Here is a 23,227-nt window from a genome sequence, read left to right as displayed (position 1 = left end):
TGCAGCTGCATAGTAATGCTAATTTCCTGCCCTTCCTTGCAAATTTGTGTGCTTTTCTCTTTGTGGTTCTCTAATTTGATACTGCATGTTGGTCATGATCATGGCCATTTTTTAAGAGCCTGTCCTGTGTGGAAGCACTCTGTCCTCCAAATGGATCGATCTGAAGCGATTCGTAAGTTCAGCAGTTTGTAGAAGGTCCATGTGGCTCAGCCACCATTTTAAAGTTAGGCTTCCAGAGACTGCCAAAACGCCCCCTCCCCAACTTTGTTCACTAAAACATTAAAGGGATTTTTTTCCAAAGCTTTAGGCCTCCCATCCCAATGTCTGTCTCTCTTGACAATCTGAGCTGACAATACCCCCCCCTTTATTTTGTTTGCATGCAGCATTGAAATCCTCTTTTTTCTGCACTGGGGATGTAGCCGTTTGCCTCCTCTCTAATCCCCCTTTCAAGTCAATACCAGCAGGGAACCATGTGCAGCTTCTTTTAAACGTTCCCCCGTCATTTAAAAGTTTTAATTCAGTGACCAAAGACTAGCAATAGTCTCATATTGCTAGACTCGTGCCACTTGTGAAAAAAATTTAAAAACTAAAAACAAGGGGGAAATTGAGCTCGTACACCAATGAAGGGGAGAGGATGGTGGAAGGTACAGAGCTGGCGGAACTCTCAGAAAATCTGGGGAAACAGCAACCAGAAAGTGAACTGAGCACTGAAGGGAGGAAAATCAATGCAGAACAAGACAGAAAACCCAATGGACACGCGTGGTGAAAGTGAGGGGAAACACCTGTGCATAATAGGCCTAAAGAAATGAGAGAAAGGTCGTTGTGACCTCTGTCACTGGCCATGGTGCTTGTACCACCTCCAATTCAACATGAACAGAAGCATGGCCCAAACTGGATGTAAATTTCAGTTAACAATTGAGGGTATGCAATCCTGTTTACAATACACAGGGTAATGGAGCCCTTGTCCCTGGGTTAAAATTCATTTGCAAAAGGATCACCGTTCTCTGCTTTCCCCTACAATTAGCTTTCCCTTGCAATTCTTGTCTTTTAGTTAGTAACAGGGAGATTGGGGCCCAAATGTTCATTTATGTACTACAAATGGGGAGGTACTACAAGTGAAGGGGTACATTTATGTACTACAAGTGTAGGGGGATAGCTGTGGGAGGCTGAGCAGCAAGCAGGATGTGCAGAATGAGTACAGGAAATGGTAGCTCCCCCAATCCCCTCAGGTTGTACCCTGAGTGATCTGCTAATTTTTAAAAGCGTTATGTTGATTGCGTTATGGCGTGATTTTTTTTCATTATAATATAGCAATGTTATAACATTGGGACAAAACGGGCAGCGAGGTTCATTTAGGCTTCTCCATGCAATTACCCATCCATGAAGTTCCTTTCCTTTTTTTGGGGGGGTAAGTTTTGTTGCTTCATGCTTGAATTGTTTCTTCATTCTCAACCCCTACAGCTCCTGGTATGTTTAATAATTCAGTTTTTTAAATATCTAAAAATACTAAAATTATATAATTGATTTGATAATCATGGAAACTTAACATGTGCAGTGTTTCCATTTAGCGTGCCTCGTAATGATTGAATAATACTGTTATGAATTGGTATATCCAGTTCGACTATTGCAAATGGAATACTACTTTCATTGTGGGAATCTTCACCAGCCATTTTCTTAGTTGGTGACTAAGGAGGTTCCATCACTGACAAAGTACATGACAACACATTTAGCATGCTTCATGAATAACACTGTTATGAATTGATGTATCCAGTTCGATGATCACCAGCTATTTTGTCACTTGGCAATTAAGGGAGAGCGGGGGACCTTTGAAATAGCAGCAACCATGCTGTTCCCCATGATACATCCAGCCTTTTTTAAAAAAACAGTGTTATGAAGTTATAACGGTACTGCACATGCACAAAAAAAGAGAAGGTTATGTTGCTGATGAAGTACATGATGACATGGCCGCACAACCCCTTTTCAAAGGAAGTGCAGAACACGTGGGGAGGGTTGGATCTGAATTCAAGAAAAAAAGTCCCTGAAATAAATGCCCTTTTGCGGAAGGGGTTATGCAAAGCTGGAGCATCAGCTGGGGATTCAACTCACTGAGAAACAGCAGCAACACTGAGGTGTGGAAAAGGTCTGAGTTTTGAATGCTGGCAATTTTATTGTGGCTACCTAGTAACCCCCACAATGGTCACAGAGATCTCCTTCTAGATAACAGATCTCCTTCTATTGTCTTATCTGGTTCTCTTATGGGGGGATTAATCCTCCCCATGTGTTCAGTAAACCTGGGGCTTTTCTCGGGTTTGTAGAAAAATTTGTTCATGGTTCCAATCTCTGGATTTAAGTATCCTCACATTTGGCTGAGAATTAGACTTACTGATTGATGGTTTGAATTTTAAATTGATGTGAGGTGTTCTGAGAGAAAACTTTTGTCTGAAAAGTATGATAAAATATTTTTTTTAAAGCCCAAGAACATTTATAATGGACCAAACAAATGTCTGTTAGGCAAAGATCCTAAAATGTTACTTCAGTTTTGATTCTCATGATAGAAAACAGCACACTTTAGGATCCCCATTCTAAACAAGCCTCTTTTAAACACTCAGAACAAAGGAAAACAGAAGAAAAATGTCCAGTTGATCTGGCATTTAGATTAGGAAACACGCCATCTATGCATTTTATTACACATGTCTGACAGGACTTGGATTTGTCTCTCTTTAACTGAATGCATCCATGACATATGCATGGCTATCAACTATGGAACTCAGGGGAGTTTCAAAAACACTTTTTGTGATATACTACCTGGAAGACTGTAGTTGAGAGAAAAATAGTAAAAAAATCCTACTGGGATGCATCTAAAATAACACTTTTGATCTTGTAGAGGGCTTACTGAAAAGCAAATAAAATTGATTTCAGCTTTTATTTATTTATTTATTTTTACAATCCTTACCTCATTTGTTCTCACTTTAGCCCTATGTTGTAGGCCTACATTATTTCTATTATATAGAAGTGAAACTCTGATTGAACAATAGTACTCAAGCCCTCCACGGTTAAGGGTCAGTTTGTATGACCTTTTTGAAAAGGCTGTCACTACACAATGGCTTCTCCTGCAACTCTGGCAGAGTGAAGTGATATCGCTGAAAATACTCTAATACAGGCCGAAGTCATAACTTGCCACAAATTTGAAAAACCTGGATTGATCCATTGTGAGATAAACTGTACACCAAAGCAGTCTTAAGGGGAATTCCATTTGCTAGAAAAAGATACATTTTAAAGAATCTACAATCTTGTAATATCATGGCTTCCTCCAAAGGCTCCTGAGAATTGTAACTTGTGGGTTTCTGCACCAGATCTTAGCTCCTGCTTGGCTTCTTAATTGCACTGGGTTGTCATAGTATCATCTGCTAGTTGTTTATCTCCTTTTTTTCTCCCTGAATTTTTCCTGTGTTTTTTCAGCTCTTCACAAGAGTGAATGTATGGGAAAACCTCAAAGGAAAACCAAGAGAGCAACGATGGGCAAACGAAACATGTGAAAGGGAGCTGGAGCAAAAATGCATTTTGGAAGCGCCCTTGGTGTGTTGAGAACTCTATTTGAGAACTGTCATCATGGAACTACAGTTCCCTGAATTCTCTGAGAATTACTGTTAAACCTGTTTAAACCCTATTGTGGCTTTAATTTAACCCTACCTCCTTCCCAAAGCCCTGTAAAATAGCCATCTGAGGCTGAACAAAGAGTCATTGTACCCAGGCACCCAAGATTAACAGTCACTCAATATTCATTTGGCAGATTCGGATGCAGTCTCCTATACCCCTTGTCAAATAGTCCTGAGAAGGCCTGTTTGATTGTTTCCAAGTGTGTAGTGTAGCCAGGAGATTCTATTATTGCCTGACAGCTAGAAGTTCTAACACAATAGTGTTATCCAGGGTACACCATGAAAAAGTGAGCTAGAATTGCACCCCAACACATAATAACTACCGCTGATTTATTGGAGCTGTTATACCTATGGCCAAAAGGCACAGTCCTCAAGGATATCGGAACAAATATATTCCAGGCTGGAGTGATCAGAGCGGGAGGCTGTATCAAAATTTCCTCGACAGCAAAGTAGCAGATGAACTACTCCACAAACTTGACTCTGCACGTAGACAAAAATGGACAGAAGCAACTGTGAATCTGGATTTCAGGCATTCCAGTAGGAAAGTCTGGAGCCTGTTAATAAACTTAGGTGCAAACCCTCCCCCCCATGCTCTGAGGAAATCTGGAGGTAACATCAGACCAGGTAGCTGCCCAACTGGTATCTCTATCCAGAGCCCCGAAAGATCAAGATTTTACAATCAGGATTTAAAAAAAGAACTCCAGATTTTGAAATGCACCTGCCCTAAAGACTCCGAGCTGTCAGGAGATTTCAGTGTTGATGAGATCTTCAAGGCACTGAAGGACATCAAGAGCAGAACGACACCAGGTGTCATGGATCATCCTGAGCTGACCAGTTCAGATGAGGCAAAAAGTGACATAAGGGCAGCAGAAGCAGGTCCCAGTTCACAACTAGCCAGTGACAGACAGTCCCCTGAAGCCCCCCTGCTGGACCTCCTGATGGCACCTGGTATTTTTCGCCACTGTGTGACAGAGTGTTGGACTGGATGGGCCATTGGCCTGATCCAACATTGGCTTCTCTTATGTTCTTAAGTCGAGGAACTGTCAACTGAGGACAGTGCTTCAACTACCCTGATTTAGGACCTGGGACCAGACAAGGTCACATGGGCCACCTCGCCTCTGCTGTCCCCAGAGCTTCTGTAATGCCGGCTATGACGGGCAAGGCATAAACTACTCGAGAGGAGATGAAATGTGTGCCTAGTGGCCTAGAGCTAACAATCCAGGATGATTGCCTACGCACTGGCCTAATGTGGCCCAGCTGTGACTCAAGCATAAATGAGGCAGAAGATGAACTAGGCGTTGAAGCAACTAGTTGCTTTACTCCCGACTCTGCATCTACTGCACCCAACTTTACCTTGCGATCACTGAATTGGACTTTGCCCTGCCACTGTGACTTCCTGGACCACCTCCTGACTATGATTCTTAAATCTGTTCTGAACCTGCTCATGATCGACTTTCGGACCGCTAGGCTCTGTGTTTCGACTGCCCATTAGACCTGCTCTTTGCCAACTCTCTGACACTGTGCTTGATCCTTGGACTGGACTTTGTCTACGTTCTCCAAATTAGTGCTTTGCTTTTCATAGTTCCACCTTCAATGACATGCCACATGCTTGCACCCCAACACCAGCCTGCACCCCAACACGAGGCTTTGACTGCATTTATGAGTTCCTGACGTTATGAGATCAGGAAGACTCCCGGGGGAATTCAAGAATGCAAAGATAGTTGCTATTTTGAAACCTGGAAAACCAAAACATTTGGTGGAAAACTACAGACCTATTTCCCTTCTGAGCTTCTGTTGTAAACTCCTGGAGAGGCTAATCCTGAATAGAATCAGTGACAAATTAACAAACATGTCCCTATAGAGCAAGCAGGATTTAGACCTCATCATAGTTGTGAAGACCAGGTTCTCAGCTTAACAACTTTCATTGAGGCAGGGTATCAGAAGTGTCTTAAGACATCAGAAGTTTTTGTTAATCTGACTGCCGCTTATGACACAGTCTCAAGGGATGGTCTGCTGTACAAAGTTTTACAGGTTTTCCCCAGAAGAATATTATTTCAACTCCTAAATAACATGCTGAGAAACAGAACTTTCTAAGTAATTATGGGTCAGTCAATCAGCAAGCAGAAGAAACAGGGCTCAGTCCTCACTCTAGTTCTTTTCAATCTATACATCTCCAATGTTCCCAAGATGATATCCAGGAAGTTTGCTTATGCCGATGACATGGTGATTGCAGCACGGCACAAATCAATTGAAAGGACTGAGGAAATACTGACTAGGGAACTCAAACTTTTGGTTGACTACTACCGTAAAGGGTGGCTTATTCCAAGTCCAGGAAAAACAGAATGCTCCTGTTTCCATCTCGATAACAATCTTGCCAACTGTGAACTGAATGTCTACCTTAATGGCACACAATTTATGCACAACCATACACCTAAGTAGCTTGGCATTACCCTGGACAGGACCTTGAGCCATAAACATCATCTTACCAATGTAGCAGCAAAAATACACACACAAAACAACGTTATCCAAAGATTATGTGGTACAACTTGGGGTCTGTCTGCTACAACACTAAGATGCTAAACTTTGGGGTTAGTGTATAGTACTGCAGAATATGGTACTGCAGTGTGGCTCAACAGCCCCCATATCCACAAACTTCATGTCCCACTCAATACAACAATGAGAACCATCAGCTGATGTATTAAACCTACTCCAACCTATTGGCTACCCACATTGTGCCACATGCTTCCCCAAATTGCTCTTCTTTGTTAATACAGAAAGTTAACTGAAAAACAGAGTTACCAAACCACAAAGACATGGCCTATCCAGACTAAGATCTTGACACCCAGCAATAAGATCGGCACAAATCTTGCATTCACAAAATTTTGATCTAGGGAATGAATGGTTGTGAACATGGATGCAATCAGTTCCATCCGATATCCGTAATCTGATAAACATTAACAAGAGGCCTGGCAGGATTTGACTTGCCATGTAAAGTATGGAAGATGGCTAATAGAATACAAACAGGCTTTGGTAGTTGTACAGATCTGTTGTTTAAATAGGGCAAAATATCAAGATCCAAATGCGATTGAGATGCAGCCTGCCAAAATATTGCCCATCTGTCACAGGAATGTGAGTATCATGCTTTCCAGGGTGATGTGACAGAACTCCTTGAACTCTTCCCAGCTACAATTGAGTAAACTGAAAATACAGATATTAGTATTTAGGGGAATTGCCCACTCGGTCTGCATACTCGTTGTATCAACTTGGTTACGCATTTTATATTATATGCTTCCTGTGTGCAATTCTGCCAAACAATAAATAAAAATAAACAAGACAGTCACTTAGCCACACTGGCATTCAAGGAGAAAACTGCAGCAGACATTTAGGTTAGAGAATACCCTCAAGTGTATCGCTTTCAAGTTCCACTTCATTTCTGTGATTCTCTTTCAAGGATCACTTACATCAGGGATAAAAGGAGGGTCCAGTCCTGCTTGTAAGCGTTTGAAATTCATGCTCTTGAAAAACAGGTGCCTCTTCACTTCAGCTGCACCTTCTCCCTGACAACCAAGTCTCTGCTTCACATCTTTGGTCAGTAGCTGAAAATGACCAAGAGAATTGCAAGAAAGCTTTTATTTATTTATTCACACACACACAGCACCTCACACATTTGTTAAACTTCACAGTCCTCTCTGACTGTACAAGTCAGTGATAGTGCCCTTAGAAAAATCACAACACAGTACTGAAACTATGAGCCTTCTCACAGAAAGAGGTTTCACAGTGTGTGTCTCGGACCTGGAGAATTTACGGATTTGATCAGTGTCATACCTAAAATAAAAAGGGAGGGGGAAGAGACAGATTCCTTCTCTTGCTCAGATGACATTTTAAAAATGTTAGATATTGGTCTCAGGAAGATGGCAGCATCATTGGCATCATCCACCTGAAGGCTAGCTGGGTGTGATCTACTGTATACCTCACAGGTTCCATGTTGGAGATACAATCCACTAAATATTACATGACTACAAAAGGAAGGATAGGGACTTATCTAGTTACACTTGCCAAGCATTACCTAAGCTATGAATGTAATGACTAGTGCTTTTTTCTTGGGGGAACGCACTGGAACAGAGTTCTGGAACCTCTTCAACAAAATTCTTTTTAAAACGTTTACAAGTTCCTGAGTTTTCAGTATACAGATTGAACATTTCCCTCTTGAGAGTTCCGGCACCTCTTTTTCCAAAAAACTCCCCAAAAACAAACAACCCTGATAATGGCTCTCTGTTTTCTTGTCTATAATTAACTCCTCTATTTTGGTTCATTTACGCATTCAGTGCTCACATATATGATGTATTATTAATTGGTGTACACTTATAACTCAATAAGCAATTGCTTAAAGAAAACAGAGGTTTCTAATATTTAAAAGTCATAGAGAGAAAACTGCATTTGAAACACTTAGGAAAATAGTCTTTATTATGGTCAATCTCTTTGGCTGGTTTGGGTTTCATTCTTTTCTCTTCCAGCTTAATTCTGAAGATTTGCTGAAGACACCAGAGAAGAAGCTCACAGCATCAAACAGCATTAGAATTTAAAACAACTCAGTTACTACAATGAGTATATGACTCAAGACAAACAAGAAGAAATGAGGAAGAATTACATTCTTTGGCATAAACAGATTTAAAAGGGAAAAGAATGAAATCCACACTGTTCATGATACATTTCAGTGGTTTTTGTCTTGTCCATCAGAGGGCAGCAGTAGAAAAACTAACAGCAAAGACAGTATTAAATGAAAAATATACAGGATTACAATTTAGAGAACAATAAAACAATTCAAACATGAATAGATGTAATCAGGTCATGGCTGTACAAGAAATAGAAAAATCAATGAAATTTGTTTCTTCTGAGCATTCAGACTGATTCCCCTGCCCATTATAAACAGACAACACCTTACATGCTGTTGTCTCAACCAGGACTGGGCTAATTTTTCAGGAAAATTCTCCAGCTACACTGTTTCCAAAGCTGGAAGAATATAAATGGAAGGACAGTGCTAATGTCTATAACGCGCCCCTCCCACAGCCTCATCACACACACTAGCAAGGGGTCTCTAACATGGTGCCTGAGGATGTCACAGTGCTTTCTGACACCTTTCCTGGAGCCCACCAAATGTGTATAGAAAGTGGGAGGGGCCAGGGAGGGCTTTCGCCCAGCAGGGCCTCTGATTGGCTGTGGAGATTAAAAATCATCCTGCTCAACATTTCAGACAGAAACTCTGTTTCAAGAGTTACATTTACCTTTACATTAGATTCATGCATAACCTCACTCCCTGTTAATTTTGTGGCTGGCTCTACCTCCACCTTGCAGCCAATTAGTTGTTGTGCCCACCACCCTGTGTCAGAATTCCAAAGGTGCCTGCATGCGCCAAAAGGTTTGGAACCATTGTGCTAGCATCATTTACTGACCCAATAGCTCATGGTGATAGTGGACAGGCAAGTAAATGGAATAAATCTCTACTTTCTTCTTCAAGTTCTAAGATGCACACAAGATCATCTGGATGTTTTTGACTATGCTTAGAGAAACTCAACAGAAATCATTTTCGTCTAACTGGAAGATGGGAAGTTGTAGTGGATGAATGTATGAATTGCCATGAATACTGTCAAGGAGAAGTTCATATTTGATGCCATTTATAAGATGGTGGAAACCTCTCTTCTTTTCAAAGAGAATTCCAGTCTAATCTAATAAAGTTATTGACTTGAAAATATGGATGAACTCTAATCTTGAAGGAACCTTGAAAGTTTATTTTTTTCTAGCAGAAGGCCTAATTCTACGGTGGCTGGTCCCTTCGCAAACCCTCCAGGTACAAAGGTTTGACACCTCTGTACCTAAAGGATTTGCAAAGGGACTGGTCACCTTAAAATTAGGCCTTCTGCTAGAAAAAATAAACTTTCAAGGTTCCTTCAAGGTTAGGGTTCATCCATATTTTCAAGAGAAGAACTCATTTGTTACGGGGGCCGCATCTGACATAAGTGTTACAAAAGAGTATCCCCTTACCATTTTACAGATGGATTTTGCTTCTTCAGAGAATTTATGGGAATAAACCTCTTCCGTCTCCAAGACTCTCCTGTCTACCTCTTCTCGCTTCACCTTCTCTTTCCGCCCACGGAACGGTGACTGTCCTGCAATCATTTCATAAATCAGGCAACCTAATCCCCAGTAGTCAGGGCTAAGTGTGTATCGTTGGTTGTTCAAGACTTCTGGAGCTGTGTGAGAAAGAGGAGACCTGTGAAAAGATTTGTCCATTTCTATACTGGCCTTACCATACTAACAGTGCAATCCTAAACAGAGACTTCAAGGCACTTAGAAGGGTGCAACTCTACTTAGCATAGCATGTGAACTACACTGAAATATCTGCAGCCAATGTTCAAGAATGAAAGACAACATTCAGTCTGTTCTTTAGTTTGGTTAAGAACCAGCCTGCACTTACAAACCCAAAATTGATGCAAAAGAATGTAAGGCTAAAATACAAAGATTTACTGGACAATAAAAATGAATTAAAGTCAACAGAAGACCTTATAAAACAAAAACCAGATTTAAGTTGGTGGGAAAGAGCACAAATAGAGTCAAGGTATGCCAAAGACAAAGTAATATTGTTACACACCGAAGATTAAGAAATTATATATAATAATGTTGGCAAATAAGACACAGGATGAAATAGTTAACGATCCTATGATTAAATGGGCACAAAAGTTGGGCCATAATATTGATTTAGATCAATGGTTAAAAATATGGAAAACAAATGTAAAAATTACCAAAGCAACCTCATACAAAGAAAATATTTATAAAATGTTTTATAGATGGTACATGACTCCATAAAAATTAGCAATGATTTATCCTGATTTATCAAATGATTGTTGGAAGTGCCAAAAAATGTTGGTTCATTTTTTCATATGTGGTAGTCATGTGATAAAGCTAAAAAGTATTGGTCTTGGGTTCATGAAATGTTACAAAAAATGTTAGGCTGCATTGTACCTCATATACCTGAATTGTTTTTATTGAATATAATGTCAGAAAATTATAAAAAACAAGACTTTTATCTTATTATACGTATATTGACAACTGCAAGAATATTATATGCTAAATATTGGAAGAAAAATGAAGTGCCCTCTAAAGAAGAAATTATAAACAAAACGCTTGAGACTGCAGAGATGGATAAACTAACTTTAATTTTGAGAGGACGAGATGAAGCAAGCTTCGAAAATACATGGTCAAGATTCTACAAATGGTTGGAAGATTACAATAAAGAAAACATATGGACATATCACCGAATTAGAAGATAATGCGAACTATTTTTTAAATTATAATGCAAAACATTAAAATATATATATATATAAGGTGGAAAATATGAATTTACAAAGTATACAATGTATGAGGTAACAAAATAACTAAAATAATGATGTAAATGGTACCTCCAAACTTTTCTGTATTTATGTTTGTTTGTTCGTTGTTTGTTTGTTCTAAAAATAAAATCCTTTTTTTAAAAAAAAGAAAAAAGAACCAGCCTGCATGACACAGTTGATCTTGGGAGCCCACTTTGTTTTGTATGTAAATCAGAGGGGGGAAATTTATTTGGATGAGAGTTCTCTTATGCATTCTTGTTAATTTTAATTAACTTACTTACACAATAATTTCATTATCTTAATTTAATTGCAAATTCCTAAAATTACATTTCAGCAAAAAAGCCTGGTCCACACACACATTTAACTCCATCAGCAGTATTTCATTTTAATTTAGATTGTATTAGTTTCAAAGACATCTTCTTAGCTACTGAACTATGAAACAAGCCCCCCCCCCATGATTTATACTGAAACACCTAACCTGAAATTCCCTAGGCCTCTTATTCTTGAGTCATCTCACTAGTCTTAGCAGAAACTCTCTGGGGTATATGGGTTGAAGATAAACGTTGAAAATGAGCAAAATGTTCAGTACAGGCAATATAAAGGTAGTATTTTTTTTCAACACACACATGCAATGAAAGCACATTTTAACAAACAGAGCAAGTAGTTTTTATTAGAGGGATAAAATCACTTCTGGTTCTTCTGTGGCAAATCCTATCCCACATTGATTCCAATTCACCAACATTTTTAGCACAAACATGGAACTGAATACTTACTGGGGATTACAGCTTTTACTTTTTTTAAAAAAAAATTGTTTACCCCTCATGATTACCAGAGAAAAGTTTTTTAAAAATGTGGGTCAATTTGCAAGGAAGGGCGGAATGTGGCTGAGCAGAATCATCAGTAGTCAAGACATTACACAGTGTTACTGAAATGGTCAACTAGGCCAGTGGTTCTCAACCTCTTCTGTCTTACATCCTGACAAACATTTTATGAAAGAATCTGGGTCCCACCATGATAGAAACAAAAAGTCCACTGTTTCCAAACAGGACATTTATACAGCCGTTCTGTTTTCATTTTATACATGCATATATCCTCACCTTTCCCTGCTTCCTTCTCTCCTTCCCACCCATCAATCATCAACCTTTCATCTGCCATCCTCTTAAGAACATAAGAGAAGCCAATGTTGGATCAGGCCAATGGCCCATCTAGTCCAACACTGTCACACAGTGGCCAAAAATACCAGGTGCCATCAGGAGGTCCAGCAGTGGGGCCAAGACACTAGAAGCCCTCCCACTGTTGCCCCCCCCAAGCACCAATAATACAGTGCATCACTTGCCCCAGACTGAGAGTTCCTATCTATACCTTGTGGCTAATAGCCACTGATGGACCTCTGCTCCATATATTTATCTAATTCCCTCTTGAAGCTGTCCATGTTTGTAGCCGCCACCACCTCCTGTGGCAGTGAATTCCATGTTAATCACTCTTTGGGTGAAGAAGTACTTCCTTTTATTTGTTCTAACCCGACTGCTCAGCAATTTCATTGAGTGCCCATGAGTTTTTGTATTGTGAGCCATATTTATTATTTTCTTCAGCCATATTTATTATTTACTTCAATTATACCATGCCATTCTCCAAAATGGGGACCCAAAACTGCTTACGTCATTGTCTTCACCTCCATTTCACCGTCACAATAACCTTATGAATATATATTCAGGTGGGTAGCTGTGTTGGTCTGAAGCAATAGAATAAAGTTTTGAGTCCAGTGGCACCTTTAAGACCAACAAAGTTTAATTCTGAGTATAAGCTTTCATATGCACATGAAAGCTTATACCCAGAATTAAACTTGGTTGGTTTTAAAGGTACCACTGGGCTCAAAAACCTTGTTCAACAACCATGTGAGTTAGGTTAGGCTGAGAATTTGTAACTGGCCCAAGATCATTCAGTTAACTTCCATGGCAGGGTATTGAACATGGGTTTCCTGACCCTAGTCTGAAACTGTAACCTAACCACTACACCACACTGGCTCTCATGAGGTGGCAGCTGTTGAACAGTAGCAAGCAAGTGGTCCTTGGGTGAGTCATGCTAGTTGCATGATAGCAAGTCACCTGGTGGTTCCTGCTGCTGAGTCCTCTCTCAAAGGTCAAAACAGTCCTGGAAAGGGCCTCTTCTCTCTATCCCTGCCTTTTACTGTCATGAACCAAGATTTGAAGTCTGGCAATACTGTTGTGGTTACCTAGAAACCCCCCAAGGGACACTGAGAGGGCATTCCTTTTGTAAAGGTACAAGCCCAGCTTCTATTATTTTAGCTTCCTAATGTATTTTTTGCCTTTAGATTTCAGAGTCTTCTGTAAACCTGGAAATTTTTTCAGGTTTGTAAAAAGATCTCTGTTGTCTGTTCATATCCTCAGTCTCTGGATGCACAGATGGAGCCATGTTAAGAATTAGCTATATTGATTTACTGTACATTTTAAGGACATAGACATTTGCAAAAGCACAATGGATAACCCCTGGCAGGTACGGCCAGCAGGAAGCAGCATCAAAGACACTTCCTAAGTGGGCAGAGAGAATGGAGGATTAGAAGAAACACTGAGTGACTCCAAGGTTACTACCAGCATGCCAAATGGATAATTTACGGCAGGTAGGGCAGCAAGGAGATGGCATATCACACTTGCAGGTGGATGTGAGGACTGAGGGAGAGCAGATTCTTAGTAATTGTTATGAAAACTCCGCATCCCACCTGAACTATTTCTGAATCCCATTGGTGGTACACGTATCACTGGTTGGGAATAACCAGAGTAGGAGACCACACCAGTCTCCTAACTTGTTGACAAAGACCTTCCACCTGTTCTCACAATGACTGCATGTGCCTAGTCACAGACAGGGTGGTTCTGCGCCAGTCAGTTTTGAGTTTTGCATATAAATGACACACACTATACGTCTTGCAGCCTTTTAACCTACTGTTTACATTTTTTCATTCCTTCCTTTGTGTATCTGTTGATTGAAAATTAGCTTCATGCATCTGATGAAGTAGGCACTTTCCATCAAGAGATTCAATAGATCTGTTAATCCGAGATGCCGCAAAACTCTTTTTTGGTTGTGCTGTATCAAAATTGTCATGATGTCACACTGAGAAGGAAGCAGAGGCTTAGAAGGCCTGATGTTAGGCCACCAATGGGAAACCCAGCATAGGGTTTCAAATATTCTAGCAGAGGTCCATCAGTGGCTATTAGCCACAAGGTAGAGATAGGGACTCTGGGGCAAGTGATGCTCTGTCATCTTGGTGCTTGGGGGGGGGTCAACAGTGGGAGGGCTTCTAATGTCCTGGCCCCACTGGTGAACCTCCTGATGGCACTGGTATTTCTGGCCACTGTGTGATACAGAGTGTTGGACTGGATGGGCCTTTGGCCTGATCCAACATTGGCATCTCTTATGTTCTTATGTTCAGTAGCCTGCCTGATCCCCTGCTCCCCCCACCCCCACTATTGCCTCAGCTCTCTAAATGTTTCTATCTTTACTCTCTGCTAAAACACGTCTTGTCAAAAAAGTTCTCAGGTCTTTAAAAAATGGGGTCTTAGAAGCAGGAGAAAATTAGACAAAATAAACACATGCAGAATTAATGTACACTATTTTTAGGCATCAAATTTTAATTGGAGGATCTGGGGAGAATACGTGTAGCTATTCCCATATGACTAGGGGAACTGATTCATCATGTTGGAAACTGAGCCAGAGGGACCATCATCTATGCGGATGTGTGATCATTTTGCAATGTTTGGAAACACTTTGGCTACTTTGCATTACAGAAAAGTGTTCTGAAATTGTCAAATTTGAATCAACAAGACCGGAAACATGATCACTTACCCATATAACCGACTGTTCCTACCCGTCCGCGGATTGAGTCACCCTCAGGGATTTTAACAGCTAGACCCAAATCAGATATTCTGATATGACCTAAAGCAGGTGGAAAAAGCAAATATTCTAGCATAGCCATAAATGTAGAGAAAACATTCATTTGTTCTCATAAAAGCACATCATCACAATAAATTTAACTACTGAAAAGGGTTCCTCTTTGGAAGAACTCATGTGAAACTGATCATCTCTGGTAAAAGGGAAAGGCCTAGGTAGTGTGAAAGGAAACAGTCCAGCAAAGTTGTGGCTTCCTGTTCTCCCTGCTGGAAGCTCCAGCAAACAACAGGGGGTCTGGGGATTATCTCAAGGAACCAGGCACCCGTAAACCACCTCTGTCAACACTTGGCCCCCGCAAGCTGTCTATGTTGGTTGCTTGGCCAATGAAGATTTGTGTCAATTGTAAAGAAACAGCTGACCAAAACATTTGATGTGTCTGGCCTTGGATATTTTAGTCCTTGAAACAGCACTTAAAATAGCCAAGGTAAAAAACATCCAAGTATGTCCCATGACCAGACCACTTTAAGCAGAAAATGTTTTTTGAAAGTGTTTACATATCCAATAGGAAAATAGAGTGGGTGGGGTTTTCAGGAAAATAAATTTATTTATTTATTTATTTATTTATTTCGATTTATACCCTGCCCTACCCGCGATGCAGGCTCAGGGCGGCTTACATGGAGGCAAACGCCATTATAAAACATATATAAAACCATTTAAAATCCCAACAGTACAAAAACAATTTTAACAAGTTATTGACTAAAGTGCTCTAGATGTTCAACATGGTATTTCACAGATGGTGCATTTCAACTATTCAGCATCATCTGCTCCAGGGAAACGCTGATGTTCCCTCATCCAGGGCCAGGTAAAGATGAAGTAATGGTGATGGTAGTGGTGGCTCCTACTCATACGCCTGGTGGAAGAGCTTCGTCTTACAGGCCCTGCGGAACTGCACAAGGTCCCGCAGGGCACGGATCTCCTCCGGGAGCTCATTCCACCAGGTAGGGGCCGCCACCGAGAAAGCCCTGGCCCTGGTAGTGGCCAGCCTGGCCTCTTTGGGGCCTGGGATTGCCAGGAGATGTTGGGTCCCGGACCGAAGTGCTCGCGGGGGAACATATGTGGAAAGGCGGTCCCTTAGGTAAGCTGGACCCAGACCATGTAGGGCTTTAAAGGTAAGAACCAGCACTTTGAAAACAAATCCGGTACGCTATTGGCAGCCAGTGCAGCGCTTTCAGCACAGGCTGGATGTGGTCCCTTCTATGAAGACCCATCAACAGCCTGGCCGCAGCATTCTGCACTAGGTGCAGCTTCCGGATTTGCGACAAAGGCAGCCCCATGTAGAGAGCGTTACAGTAGTCTAGCCTCGAGGTGACCGTTGCATGGATCACTGTGGCCAAGTCACTGCGGTCGAGAAAGGGGACCAACTGCCACACCAGCCGCAGATGGTAAAAGGCTGACTTGGCAGTGGCTGCCACCTGGGCCTCCATTGATAGCGAGGAGTCCAAAATGATTCCAAAGATGATAAATTACAGGGAAGTTAGGAATATGAAGGAAGGAAGATTTCCAAAATAATTGCAAAAATGCAGGAGAAAAGATAACGTGGTGGGCAAAAGGTTGTCCTATGTTACAGCTTGCGGAATGAGAGCATCTACTGTACAGTCAGAGGTGTTTTGCCCTGTACCTTACCTCAGGCCACTCTTCCTCCTAGGGCAACAGACATTGCCATGTGCAGGAAAGTTCCCCAGACATGCAGAAATTGTCTGTTGGCACAGCAGTGGCTGGGACATTGCTGTCCTTTCACTCAGCCAGCTCCATCTGCACATTCTCATCAAGCGCAAGACATTTTGCCCACCAAATCCTTTTGAACAAGGTAAATTATTGTTTAATTTTTTAAACACTTGATATTTTACATCCCAAGCTTATACTGCTTTTCAGAGTGGTCTCTCTTTCTTTCTCTTTTCTCAGTTGTGCAGAACGCATTGGGTACTATCATTTTCTGAATCCCAAGACAAGCACTGATGATTGTGCAGCCTCTTGCTCAGAGAAGGATTTGCCTTTGTGCAAGGCATTTTGGACAACTAAATGTGAACCACTTTAGTGTGGAAGAAAGGGCTCTGTCTAAAGCTCTCCGACTTACCATAATCATCTAACAGAATATTTTCTGGCTTCAAATCCCTAAGAAAGGGAAAAAATAGCAGTTATTTGTGTGAAAGCTGCTTTGATAGCATGAGAACAGTAAGACATCAGAACCTATTTTCCTTCTGGACAACAGTAGGGAATCAGCTAACCCAGAAAAGAATATTAAAAGACAGTTTTAAAAGAATGGTTTTGAAACAACATGAATAGATACTCTAGTTTTCAAAGTATTGTGCTTTCCTGGCACAAGGCCACAACTTTCCTAGTCATAATAAAGATATAATCTATACCTCGAGCAGCCAACACCTGTTGCAGTGGCTACAGAGTTACGTTGATGTGTCAGAAACTCAGGCCTAACTCTCTAGCTATTGCCTGACACATTGGTTTCTCAGCTATGAAACTCACTAAGCATTAGGCACAACTCTCTTCTCCTACCTTACTTCACAAGTTTTGAAACGATTTAGATTTCTACCCCCTCCTTGTACTAAGAAAGGTGTACAGGAAGAGTAAACTATTCAGTGAAAAGTAATTAAAAATAAACAGGAAAACATTTCAAAACAACAATAAAGACAACATCAATCATCCTACCCACAACAATAAAATCATCAAAAGACCTAAGAAACACCAGAAGAAAGAGAACCACCCCAAAACTAAAATCAGAGTGAGAACCAGCAAACATTCACACACAATAAATTAATAAAATGTTACGATCCTGTGTATTTTCTTAGCTGTGGTTATAACATGCTACTTTCACATCATAATTTATTTTGTATTTAGGGTTGCCAGGTCCCTACCTGGCATCCAGCAGGGGGGAGAAGTTCTGTGCCTGAGAGTCTCTTACCATACAGTTTTAAGGTCAAACACTAGAGCCTCCCTCGATGTCACATCTCTGGGTGACATCACTGCTCTGGGCACGTGGGCTCAATTCAGGCACTTTGGGGATGGAGTTCCCCCTGGTGGTCGGATCCAGGCTGGTGGGTTGGGGGGACCCTAGAGCGGACCCCACCCCAGGAGACCTGGCAGCCCTATTTGTATTATATCCTGCCCATCCCCATAAACATCTAAGCACTGGGTTGTGTTGACTACAATGCACCACAAAACATCTCTGGGCATGGCAGGTTTCTTTATGGCCCAAGAAGTAAATTTAATTTGCTTAGTTAATATGTGTACTCCTTCACAGGGTTCAAAGAAACACATCTATGATCTTCCAAAGGTAGACTTGCTTTGCTTAACTTCTGCACTCTTACAGTATGTGTGAGGGCCAGTGTGGTGTAGTAGTTAGAGTCTTCGGACTGGAGATGTAGGTTCAAATCCCCACATAGCCATGGAACTCACTGAGCGACTCTGGGCCAGTCACTCTCTCTCAACCTAATTTACCTCACAGGTTTATTGTGAGGATAAAAGTGAGAGGGAGCACCATGTAAACTGCCCTGAGCTGCTTGGAGGAAGAACATGATAAAAATCTGATTGACGAACATACCTCCAGACCGTTCTGGAAGCCTAAAGGTAAAGAGAAAATCAACAGCAGGGCTAAGAGTAAATCTCTGGTATATCAAATCCTAAAAAGACCTAAAAACTATTGTGTGCATACCAGAGATCTGTGCAAATCCAGAGCAGGCTATACATCGACTGGAATACGCAAATATTTGAGACTCGTATTATTTGTATTTGTGGTCTTGTATGTTCACATGTTACATTTTTTTGGAGGAACTGGAGATGAGTGCAACAAGAACTTCAGATGGCAGAACAAAAATATAATATTCAGTTTCTGACGTTCCCACTTCTTTTACAGATGTTGCTACATTCATTTGCAACAGGGGTCATTTTGTAGGAAAAGAGCTAGGGGAACTCATTAGCATAACTCATTAGCATATGCCACACCCCCTGACATCAACGGTCCCGGCCGCCGCCGCCGGCCTTGCAGCTCCACTGCCGAGCCCCATGGGGGGCCCGGCGGTGGACCTGCAAGGCCGGCGTGAGTGCAAGGAAGCCCCGCGAAGGGGGGCGGGGCTTCGTCATGTGCCCCGCCCCCGTACCTCACCCGGGGGAACTGTGTTCCCCCGCGTTCCCCCCCGAAATGACCTCTGATTTGCAATAAAAACAGAAAAAAAAAACTGACCGTAGTCTTGGACAGCAAAGATAGCTGGTATGAGTCAGTGTGAGGGTACGGAGCAGAATAAAGGCAAAGGAAGCCCCATGTTACAATCAAAGAAGAAGGAGAAGAAGAAGAGTTGGTTTTTATACGCTGCTTTTATCTACCTTGAGGAGTCTCAAAGTGGCTTACAATCACCTTGTTTTCCCCTTCCCACAACAGGCACTGTGTGAGGTAGGTGGGGCTGAGAGAGTTCTGAGAGAACTGTGATTAGCCCAAGGTCACCCAGCAGGCTTCATGTGGAGGAGCAGGGAATCAAACCTCCAGATTACAGTCTGCGGCTCTTAATCACTACACCACACTGGCTCTATTCAACGTCTATTCAAGTCTCTCACTAAATGTGACATATATAGAGAGCAGCTGCTTTCACAATGGGTCATTTTTGCCCTGCTCAGTCATTCTTTTTCCACAACTGGAATTCCTCACAACAGTCAATATATAATCTGATATTCCAGATAAAAATCCAGCAATGCCCATCTCCATGAACAAAAAATTATTAAATGTTTACTAAGTAAGCAAGTCCTGTTCAGCAAACCTTCTGCCGCCCTTTTATATTTTTAAAGAGAGACTGACTGGATTTGAATTGCTCAACTGTTGTTTTATGGAGTAACTTGGATCTTCACAATAAGGCATGAGAAAGCATCTTAATGTTTAGAAACCAGTTAAAGCCTAGGAAACTGAAAACATAGAGCTACTCATTGTTTCAGCTGCAGGCCCTCAACTGCAGTGTGTGGTAACTTCACCACTTCATTTTCACTCAGGGAACCATTTGTCTAAAGTTACACAGGTTACCACAAAAGTATTTTCACTGATGTGGCATCTTTGCTGATTCTTACATGTCTGAGATGGCATGTTAAATAGAGGGGACATAAAGAGATCTGACTATCAGATAAATAAATAATATTTATTTATTAAATATCAATTCGCTAGCGCTTTGTTAAATCCAACTGAGGGAGAAATGTGTAGTGCAAAAGGACCACCCATTACAAAACATCTCTCTTACAGAATTTGAAATTGCTTTCAGTAATTTAAGCTTTTGTAATTCTTGATATGAAACTTAATGCTTTTTTCCTGCTAATTATGAGTGGAAAATTATTTGCTCAAAATATATCATGCATGCTATTTATTATTGTAAGCAAAGACACATGTACCAAGAACATTTCTTTTCTTGGCTTAAAATCTCAATTGACCTCACAAGATAAACTTTGCAAGATAAACCAGTGTTACCAGGCCTACTTTTCAAACAAACAATACTGAGAAAATATGTGAAGGGCAAGAGGACACAGAAGAAAATGGATGGCTTTATTTTAAATACTACTGTATGCTTATTCTCAGTGTTAACATAAGCTTTGTAGTGTTGGAATGATGCAATAAAGGTCATTCTCCACATACTTTTTCATTCTAATTTTAACCATTTCTGAAGAGATTCGTTCTCTTAATTCACTTACCTTCTACACATTGCTTGTAATTATTTAATATTTGAAGGGGGTGAACATGTTCCTTATGAGGAAAAGGTAAGCTGAAAAGTTTAGGAAAAAAGATGCCTTATAAAATTATGCACGGGGTGGAGAAAATGAAGAGGGAGAACTTACTCTCCCTCTGCATAAATACTAGAACTTATTGACACCCAATGGAACTGATGGGCAGCAGATTTGGTTTAGACCAAAGAAAGTTTCTTCCCACAATGCACTATTAACCTATGGAACACTCTGCCACAAGATACATTGGGGCCTTAAAGAGGATTAAATTTATGAAAGTCCATCAGTGGCTATTTAGTAATGATGACTAACTGGGGGGAAAACCCTCCATGTTCAGAGGCAGAGTGCCTTTGACCAACAGTTCTTAGATGCAGGGGAACACTAAAGGAAAGCTTTGACAGTGTACCCAGCTAGCAGGCCTGCCAGTTGACCATTGTGAGAAACTGTATGCTGGACTACATGGACCACTGATCTCTTCCAGGAGGGCTCTTCTTGTAATTCTTAGCTATTGCAGAAAAAAGGAAGGCAAAAAGAGTGCATATTCATGGAAATTTAAAAACAGATTCATTGGATAGATATATAATTATGTGGGGTGACATAGTCGGAAAAAATATGGGCTTTTGATACAGAATCAGTTTTAAGATCAATGACAAACTTCAGTTGTTTGACTGTGGATGAATTGCTAAATAGTTCTTTTGTTCATGTAGTTCAGTTGCACAGTTGAGTCCGACTCTTTGCAGCCCAATGGACCACATCACGCCAGGCCCTCCTGTCTTCCATCGTCCTCCAGAGTTTGCTCAATTTCATATTTATTGCATCGATATTTCTATCCCCTACTAAAATGCCCACTAGCAAAATGCAACCTGTTTTGTTTCTCCTCTCCGACTCTAGTATTTGACTATTATCCTCATCCATGCTCTGAATCACACAGGATATTTCTGGCAGAACAATATTTGACTGACATATATTTAAAATGATAATTAATAAATACATTTCCCAAATGTTTGGTTATTGATAAGGACTAATCATTTTGTTCACATGAACCTATTTTGAAATCTTGTGTCTTCTGTGTTCAGTTCAAGATACTGGTTTTAACTTTTAAAGATTTCCCAACCTGGGACTTGCATACCTTAAGGACCATGCAAGTGCTGCACTCATCACATAAAGAGTATTTTGGGGGGGATTTTTTGGTTTTAATAAGTGCCAGCCATAAAGTTGCAAGGGTGGCTCTGTATGTCAGAGAGAGTATAAAGTCCAGAAAGATTGAAAGGCTAAGAGAATTGGATTAGCTTCTGGAAGTTCTATGGGTTGAAATAGGGGGGCCAAAAGCATATGGAGCAGAGGACCATCAGTGGCTATTAGCCACAAGGTATAGATAGGGACTCTGGGGCAAGTGATGCTCTGTCTTCTTGGTGCTTTGGGGGGGGCAACAGTGGGAGGGCTTCTAATGTCCTGGCCCCACTGCTGGACCTCCTGATGGCACTGGTATTTCTGGCCACTGTGTGATACAGAGTGTTGGACTGGATGGGCCTTTGGCCTGATCCAACATTGGCGTCTCTTATTTTCTTATGACTGCTGCAGCCCAGGTGTGGGCTTTTAGGGGACTGCCCATTGCTGTGGAACAGTCTGCTGGAGTGGGAAGAAGGCTACACTCTCTGGCATTCTCTCCTTCTATCTTGGTGTTCAGAAAGAGGAACAAAGCAATTATTCAGGAGAGCATTTGATAACATTTAAGTGTTTGGCAAGGCTGTTATTTTTGCTTGGTAAATAATTTCAATATAAGGAATTGTGAAAGTAATGCTCTTAGATTTATTTTTGTTATGGTTTTAATTTTTTAGTAAGCTGCCTTGAGTCTTTGTTTTTGCTGTACATCCCCCCCCCCGCTCTTTTCAAGGCAACAATTGAGACAGTTGTCCTTCAGAGTAAACAGATCCTAAGAAGAAACAGACCTCCATGTTTTTCAGTTGCTTCAGTCTCAGATGAATTTTCATCATGCAAATGAATCAAAGGCTCAGTGGAAGGACTTTTATTGTTTCTGTCTTCACAGACTGCCTCCATCTATATTGCAGCTTTTATGCCATTGGCTATAATACACTTCCTATTACTTCTACATTTCTCAAAACCATGCCCTTGAAAGTGTCAGGTAATGAAGCTATGATAGCAACTGCAATTAAGCATCTAGCCATAAGAAATCACAAGATGAAGATTTAAATTATGAAGACACATTTAGGCCTGATCAGACTATAACCTGCTTAGCTTCAGCAGTGTTGCTGTATCACGTTCACTGTATTATGTGTGTCATAAAGGAACCATAATGGAAGTGGTTTAAGAACATAAGAACATAAGAGACGCCAATGTTGGATCAGGCCAAAGGCCCATCCAGTCCAACACTCTGTGTCACACAGTGGCCAGAAATACCAGTGCCATCAGGAGGTCCAGCAGTGGGGCCAGGACATTAGAAGCCCTCCCACTGTTGACCCCCCCAAGCACCAAGATGACAGAGCATCACTTGCCCCAGAG

At 41.1% G+C, this 23,227-nt stretch overlaps 1 protein-coding gene across 1 annotated transcript in view; it reads right to left on the bottom strand.

Annotated features, from left to right (window-relative positions):
- The window catches only part of GRK5 (G protein-coupled receptor kinase 5), a 50,880-nt gene that overhangs the window by 15,573 nt on the left and 12,080 nt on the right, over positions 1 to 23,227 (bottom strand). The window contains exons 7-10 of the mRNA XM_015406911.1: positions 17,079 to 17,116; positions 14,900 to 14,989; positions 9,696 to 9,904; positions 7,118 to 7,252 (exon numbers count right to left, since the gene is read on the bottom strand). Of these exons, the coding sequence (XP_015262397.1) occupies positions 7,118 to 7,252; positions 9,696 to 9,904; positions 14,900 to 14,989; positions 17,079 to 17,116 (472 nt within the window). The remainder of the gene's footprint in view (positions 1 to 7,117; positions 7,253 to 9,695; positions 9,905 to 14,899; positions 14,990 to 17,078; positions 17,117 to 23,227) is intronic.

Source organism: Gekko japonicus, unplaced genomic scaffold (genome assembly GCF_001447785.1).
Source record: "Gekko japonicus isolate JY-2015 unplaced genomic scaffold, Gekko_japonicus_V1.1 scaffold1288, whole genome shotgun sequence".
Lineage (NCBI taxonomy): Eukaryota > Metazoa > Chordata > Lepidosauria > Squamata > Gekkonidae > Gekko > Gekko japonicus.
This window is presented reverse-complemented; position numbering and strand designations above follow the sequence as displayed.